Below are 7,902 nucleotides of genomic sequence, written 5' to 3'. Positions count from 1 at the left end.
CATCGTTTGAAAAATATTTTAGTTAATATTTTATACAATAATATATCAAACATGGACAGTTTTTGTTCAGCAGAGGATATCTTTTTGCAGTATGTCGAAATTTACCTTTTTAGTTTGTAAAACCCTTAGTGAAGGTCATGAGTTCATGGTGTGCATTTGATAGAGTCCAGATACATGTCCTGTGGCTATTCTGGACATGCTAATTGCTTATTACTTACATAAAGGTCATTTCTTCGTTCTGGCCTAAAATATATAATCCACGAGTTAGTCTCTCCGTACTCAGTACCGCTTACAGTTGTATTTCAACATGGCTTCATCAGCAGACATTTCGTGCAGAATGAGAGCCCTTACATTTTACATTCAGGTACTAAAGAACAACCTAAGAACTAAAAAGGGCAGTGCTTGGGCAAAATCCTTCACTGTTAAGCTTCTGCTACACAAAAGTCATAAGGTAGGAAAGGTCATTGAATAACTACTTCATAGATTTGGACATCATTCAGTAATTTTATATATTCGATCTTTTTTTTGTTGTCATAGTTTAACTGCTAAAATGGCTACAGGATGCTAGATATAACGCTATGTGAACCTTGGCCAGATGGAAAAGATTTTGCGGCAAAGGCTTCAGCCATCTTAGGGATCGAGGTGCTTGAAAGTGCAATGCCGACAACACCATTAGGAAGCCTAAGCAAAGGACCACAAGCAAAGAGAGTGCGCCGCGAAACTAGGCAAAAAAGCGCTGAACTATCTGTCGAGCCAAGGAATGATCTGCCTGTCTCACCGAGTGCTAATCTCCCTACAGCCCTAGCACATTTATCTGAAGTAGAAACAGCAGATCAGCAGATTCCCGAGCAGTTATCCACTTTCCTTAAATTTGCCATTAAAGTTGACGGTAAGTTCCAAAAAAAAAGGTGCAATATTACGTTACACTAGGACACTGGGTTCTTATACGCTTTTGGTACTTACGACATCTTTTTTTAAAAATGGGGGCGTTATTCATTTTTATTATTTTATTTTTGTGCTTGTCATTGTAGTGACCACCAAAGTGTTAACAAGCTCTTTAACAGCACCGAGAGCGGAATACGAGTTACGTGGCGTTGACCACGTTATTGTGAAGCAGCTGAAAGAGCAGATGCTCAACAACCCTGTTCCTGGCCAAAAGCCGTTAATAGTCGTGGTAAAGGGGCTCCACAGAATAGAAGATTTCGAAGCTGAGAACATTGATTCTTATGAATTGGAGGTCGTTATTGGCGGAAACCATCGGCGCGTGGCTATGGCAGAACTCAACGAGGAGCATCAAGATTTGTACCCACTCAAATCGGTGGATGACATCTTGTTTAGAGGTATGGATTCATTTACTATAAATACATAAATTAATGGCTAAATGTAAGAGTATGATTGACGGTTAAAGTAAAAGATGAGAAAGACTGAGAGAATCATGATAAAGCAATAATGTTTTTCTATTTGTATCTTTTTCGTTGAAGAAATGCTCACCAACGCAGCGATAAAACTGTGATCAGGCACACAATAACATGGACCAGTTCAGTCATGAACTCACGCCTCAAGATAAGGTACGTAAACTAAGTAGTTTAATAGCTTTAATAGTAGTTTAATAGTTTAATAGCGTAGGCTAGTAGGTTAAAACAAATGCTCCGCCAAACAATGTTTGAGTAATGGAATAGTATACGTGATTTGTATGGTGGTTGGTTAACTTCAAAAAGTAGAAATCGCTTAGAAATCTTACAATACGTGAGGCCACGAAAAAAATATCGAGCAGCCAAAAATTCAAATATTCCCGTAAAATATCGAATGGTTCATCCCTTAAGACGACTGAAACCTGAGATGCGCTATTTTTTTTAATGCATTTTCAGGTGAACTACTAAGGATTGCCAAAGAGAAGAAATGGCAACTATTTGTCATAACGAAGAATGCTGGACGCATAGCAACTTTGAAGGCCATATATATTATTACAAATTCTGCAAATACAGAGCCGCTAGTCGAGATGGTGTTTTGTGAAAAATGGTCAGGAATTCCTGATCACATCTGAGGCAAAATACAGAGCCGCTAGTCGAGATGGTGTTTTGTAAAAAGTGGTCAGGAATTCCTGATCACATTTGAGGCAAAATACAGAGCCGCTAGTAGGGCTGGTGTTCTGTAAAAAGTGGTCAGGAATTCCTGATCATCTCTGAGGTATTTTGAAGTCACTGAATTAAACAAGTAATGCATTTACGTGTGTCACGCGTTTTTTGAGCTCAAGTAAGGGGAAGGTATCCTAGAGTATAAATTTGCCGATATAATTATCAAAAATTTCCAATTGGGCAAAACTAGAAACTTCTTTCTTAGGATGTCCCATTACTATTCATTGAGTAAAAGCATTAAAAAGTAAATAAATTGCCTTTTTTTAAACTTTTCAGTAAAAGCAAATGGTATTCAATTCATTTTTGCCGCAAAGTTGGCAAAGTTATTTAAAAATTCTTTGAATTTGACGCCAACACGGGTTTTGAAATATGCGAAGTTATTCTGAATCCTGTTTTTATATGTGCCCTTCTAAAACAGTCAATCATTCCTAGTACAGCAAAACCAAAACAGTCGGTAATACTTATGACAAAAGTGGTGCTAAAATTGTTTAAGAGCTACTCTGCATAGGATATTTTACTTTATTCGTAGACTACCGTGTTATTGTTATTGAGCGTCAACTCAGTCAAATCTCAGTTGATGAACATTCTGAATATAATTTCTAGATAAACGGAGGTTATTCTTACTGAAGAGAGGTATATTTTCTTTCACTTCTCCTCTGATAACTTTGTGATTCTTTCTAGTTACTTTTTCTTTTCTCTCTCTCTCTCTCTCTCTTTTGGCTCAAGCTATTAAAAGCTTTGCAGTTTTATGCAAAACAAGTTCACTCACGAGAGTGAAACTTTGAATAGTAATGATCATTGTACGTAAGCCGTTTGTATTAATCAAAATTGCATCAATAAACAGCGGTTTATATTGAAAATAACGCCGATTGCCGAGTCCTAGGCAGGGTGAAAATTCTTTTTCTGGTTTGAAGAAGCGGAGTTTGTTTTGAAAGGCAACTTATCTTAATCAAAACGCCAGCCAACGCTTGGGTACTTAGCCTTGAATCCCGCGAGTCCATTACCCATAATGCACCCGATATAGTTATGTACTATATACTTGGTTGGATCAGAATTTCTGCATATCGCTGTATATATATATATATATATATATATATACATATATACCTAACCAAAAAAATTCTGTTACTTCCGATATAAATATATATATACATACACACACACTAAATTGCAGAAACGTTGTAGTATACATTTATACATTTATACAAATATCTAATGCGATGCATAATGCAAAGCAACCACGCTTAAAACCAACTCATTTATAATCTGTACGATCAAACAGACAAGGAAAAAAATATTTTGACAGTCAGTGAATGAAACAAACAATAAATAAAGCGATTTGTCTGTTTTGCATATCATTAGATATATTGAGTAAATTAGATATTTGTATAAATGTATACTAAAATCGAGTGTATACACTTATTTCAATAAAGTTAGTCACCAAAAAAGCTAGAAAGCTGAGACCACTGAGGATCATGGGAAACTTTTAATATCAAACAAGTAAAGCCTGTGATACAATTTGCAGCTTGAGGATGCTCAGAATAGGTGAGACTGTAATTGGGTAAAAGATCTAAAATCCATCAACAGTTATCAAAGCTGTTGAAACATGTAAAATGTAACTACCCATAATCCTTGTTGGTCTCAGCTTTGTAGCTTTTCAGGCGACTAACTTTATTGAAATAAATATATATACTCGATTGCAGAAACGTTGTAGTATACATTTATACATTTATACGAATATCTAATGAGATGCATAATGCAGAATAACCATTTTCAACGCTTAAAACCAACTGATTTATAATCTGTACGATCTAATAGACAAGAAAAAAAATATTTTGATAGTCATTGAATGAAACAAACAATAAATAAAGCGATTTTTTTGTTTTCCATATCATTAAGTATACTGAATAAATTAGATATAAGTATAAATGTATACTACAACGTTTCTGCAATCGAGTGTGTGTATATATATATATAACAGTTAAAAAAAACCAGGTTGGATCTTAATATCAACTTTGTTGCCGAGGTCTTTCAATTGTTTTCTAACCAAATCTGCAGATCCTTTGATCTTTGAAAGGAATCATTGCACGTACGGTCTTTTTTGCATCATCGGAGCTGGACGTGATATGCTTCGGAGATGTTTTATCCAATACGAAGCGATTGATGGTACGGCTAATTAACCTTTCAGGATAGTTAAGCTTAGAGAATGCAGTAGACTGCAAAATGTGTTTTTGCCAAGTTTACGTATCCTGAAAGCTATATAACGAATGTATTTATTCATAAGCTTATCTTTAAAGGTCTAGTGAACCTACTGCGCAGGACTATTCGGAATTTCTGGCCATGTTTACACTAGTACTGATTCTACAAATCCAACCTTACCTTCCACGCCATTCGACAGGAAAACCGAGGCCATGCACAATATCAATATGAAAAGAACTTTCTTGGCCATTCTTTAAGCTTCTTTACTGCAAAGCAGTCCTGAAAATTTCATTTTTTTTTTTGCAGAACTTAATTAGTAAAATTAAATAAGGTGATACGCAGACCAGCATCTGTCTCGTACCTAATGCCGAAGAGGCTTTTGGGGAGGAACGAAACGAGGATAACTGGGCACGAGAATGCTTAGAATCACTAGATCATGTGTAAGTTGAGTTTGTTTGATGTGTTATTTTCTCACTTGCCACGAGGGTTGTTCTCCGATTTTCCTGCCTCCGTAAAGAATTATCAACATTTGAGTTTGAGAGTTGTGTGTTGTAAATATAGAATGTAGTGGTAGTGCGTGTTGAACGAGTCCACGAAAGAGCCCCGTACGGGGAGTGATGGTTGTAAAATAAAAGTTTTTTTAATTGTTACGCATGGTTGAACATTAACTAGTTTCTAGTCACTTACTTTATCGTTGCCAAATGCGTCGAATAGAAAACAATCGTTTGAAAGCTGAAAAAGTATAACTCTGATATCTGCTACACCGAATTGAAATATGACGACCAATTCGAATAACTTGTTCTGGAATGACTAGCCTCTCATGTGTGAAAACGCTAGCTTTTGTGTGCAGGAAAAAGCGTGAGACAGTAGTGACTAGCCACTAGCACTACTAGCAGTATAAGCCAGTTCATAGTTTAAGAATTGCTTTCAGTGCGCATGCAATTTCATACCAAATTTCTCCACTACTTTTGTTTAAACCTTATTTTGTTTTTAATTAAGCAAAAGAAAGTGAGAAATTTGGTATGAAATCGCATGCGCACTGAAAACTATTCTTAAAGTATGACAATTCAATTACAATTAGATTCAACGCGCAGAGTATTGAAAACAGATGCATTTTTGATAGGTATTTCTGGACCTAATAACATGAGAAGAATGAAGAAAGGTTTTACAAAAGTAGCTGGAAACATACCTTGATAGATAGATGAGTTGTGCTTTTGTGCTTCCAGAAGAATTATGGTCTGATGTGCAATTAAATTCGCTATTTATAGAGCCTGTGATTGACACATGCTTATAAAATAATAATGATAATTATCAAACAGACAGTCCAATAGATGTTTGAATCATTTGTGAACTGTAGGGTTACATCTGAATCTTGGATGATATTTCTAGAAGAGAAGGTGGAAGGGCGTTCTGATCATTGGCGGCACGGCTGAGATAGAAGACCATCCTCATTTTGAATTTCAAATTCAATATGGACTTTGTGAATCCAGCTTACGAATAAAAATAAACATATTTTGTCATGTTACTTGTTTATTCTTTACTCTTGGTAGTTTTGGAAAATGTATCAAAAGTAGAATTGCCACAATCTATCACTGATTCATTTCATAGGGTTTGCATGTGTTTCAAATATTAGTGGTCTTCTTAGAGTTTGAGATGATGCAATTCTTTAAGAGCGACTGTCTGTAAAAATCAAACATACGGCGGAAAGGCTCAAATTTTCGAATTCGCTCTACTTTTGGATTTTAGTAGTGCTTGATGAAGGAAGAAACGCTGTGTGGTTAGTTTTGAAAAATACTTTTTTGTTTTCGAGAAATAGGGAAAAATCGGTTTGAGCTCCAGGGACGATTTTCGCTGCCAAAAGATGGCTGAAAATTGCTTACTTTCGCTTGGTCCGTGTATCAAAACTATTAATCCAAATAGCCTTCTAATACTTTCTGCCAAACGTACAACTCTTATTTGCTCAATTAAGAGTAGTTTCATAAAAATCGAACGACTCAGAATTATTTTACACAATAAAAAGCAATGGGCACTGAGTTACAATGCTGGTCAGTGCATCTCGAAAACTGCGAGTTTCCCTATGTGCCATCCTTCCAAATCTTATGAAATTATAGTCAACAACTATTGGGAAACTACTCTTTTGAAAAATGTATTTTTTATTTTGGGAAAATAATTGTGCGCTTTTTGCGAGAGCTTTTATTTTGACTCATTAAATATGCAGAAATCATTGTTTGGCGATTGCGTGACTAAAGACTTCTCGAAATAAATTCCCTTGAAACATCATTGTTTTTCAAATCTAGTCTATACAAATAAAAGAAAACATTAACATACTAACCTTCAACACGAAAAGGTCTTTTCCGTTGCTCCATTCATCGGAGTTATCAAGAAATTAGAATTGGCAACCGTGGCGTTGGCTTGTTTTATGCAACCGATTTCCGACACAATTATTTCCCCAAAATAAAAAATGCATTTTTCAAAAGAGTAGTTTCCCAATAGTTGTTGACTATAATTTCATAAGATTTGGAAGGATGGCACATAGGGAAACTCGCAGTTTTCGAGATGCACTGACCAGCATTGTAACTCAGTGCCCATTGCTTTTTATTGTGTAAAATAATTCTGAGTTGTTCGATTTTTATGAAACTACTCTTAATTGAGCAAATAAGAGTTGTACTTTTGGCAGAAAGTATTAGAAGGCTATTTGGATTAATAGTTTTGATACACGGACCAAGCGAAAGTAAGCAATTTTCAGCCATCTTTTGGCAGCGAAAATCGTCCCTGGAGCTCAAACCGATTTTCCCCTATTTCTCGTAAACAAAAAAGTATTTTTCAAAACTAACCACACAGATTTTCTTCCTTCATCAAGCACTACTAAAATCCAAAAGTAGAGCGAATTCGAAAATTTGAGCCTTTCCGCCGTATGTTTGATTTTTACAGACAGTCGCTCTTAAAATTACTTTCTAGAAGAAAGGGTGGAAGGGCGTTCTGATCCCTGGCGGCATGGCTGGAAAAGTAAAAGATAAACCTTATTTTGCATTTCAAATTCAATATGGACTTGATGAATGAATGAATCCAGCTTACGAATAAAAATAAACATGTTTTGTCATGTTTCTTGTCTATTCTTTACTCTTGGTAGTTTTTGAAAATGTATGCAGAGTCCAATAGATGTTTGAATAATTTGTGTACTGTAGGGTAACATCTTGTTTCCCTCTGAATCTTGGATGACATTTTATAGGCCTTTGCATGTGTTTCAAATATTAGTGGTCTTCTTCTTAGAGTTTGAGATGATGCAATTCTTTAATTAGTTTCTAGGAGAGAGTGTGGAAGGGCGTTCTGATCCTTGGCGCAAGGGCGGATTCAGGGGATGTGGGGGGGGGGGTGGGGGGCGGCAAAGGGGGGATGAAGCCCCCCCTTCAGCAGAAAAAAACGATGCTTTTTTATATTGTTTTGAGTTGTGTTGACGTAAGAAACTCAATTAGCCCCCCCTAAAATTGTTTATACCCCCCTAACATTTTGGCTGGATCAGCCCTTGTGGCGGCATAGCTGGGATAGAAGACCATCCTCATTTGGCATT

General features: G+C 36.1%; 1 protein-coding gene across 2 annotated transcripts; it reads left to right on the top strand.

The window, feature by feature from the left end:
- Nucleotides 1–249: 249 nt before the first annotated feature.
- On the top strand, nucleotides 250–2,403 carry LOC148904854 (uncharacterized). Of its 2 annotated transcripts, XR_016118843.1 has the most exons (5): nucleotides 250–451; nucleotides 538–889; nucleotides 1,032–1,340; nucleotides 1,482–1,568; nucleotides 1,869–2,403. XR_016118843.1 is itself a non-coding variant. In XM_089024870.1 (3 exons), exons 1-3 carry the CDS (start codon nucleotides 562–564, stop codon nucleotides 1,511–1,513), a joined length of 669 nt encoding a protein of 222 aa, XP_088880996.1. In that variant the 5' UTR covers nucleotides 250–561; the 3' UTR covers nucleotides 1,514–1,577. The 2 variants fall into 2 exon arrangements, 1 of the variants encoding a protein (XP_088880996.1); XM_089024870.1 differs by lacking the exon at nucleotides 1,869–2,403 and having other exon boundaries at nucleotides 250–889; nucleotides 1,482–1,577.
- The last annotated feature ends 5,499 nt before the right edge of the window (nucleotides 2,404–7,902 follow it).

The sequence above is a fragment of the Actinia tenebrosa genome, unplaced genomic scaffold (assembly GCF_029948245.1).
Source record: "Actinia tenebrosa isolate PJP-AT-01 unplaced genomic scaffold, QUT_ActTen_1.0 PGA_scaffold9__36_contigs__length_13948895, whole genome shotgun sequence".
Lineage (NCBI taxonomy): Eukaryota > Metazoa > Cnidaria > Anthozoa > Actiniaria > Actiniidae > Actinia > Actinia tenebrosa.
This window is presented reverse-complemented; position numbering and strand designations above follow the sequence as displayed.

Excerpts from the sequence above, each read along its gene's own strand:
- LOC148904854 (XM_089024870.1), top strand. The coding sequence starts at position 562 with ATGCTAGATATAACGCTATGTGAACCTTGGCCAGATGGAAAAGATTTT. Across the intron at positions 890-1,031 it reads ATTTGCCATTAAAGTTGACG|TGACCACCAAAGTGTTAACA; the intron begins GTAAGTTCCAAA and ends TTGTCATTGTAG. Across the intron at positions 1,341-1,481 it reads GGATGACATCTTGTTTAGAG|AAATGCTCACCAACGCAGCG; the intron begins GTATGGATTCAT and ends TTTTCGTTGAAG.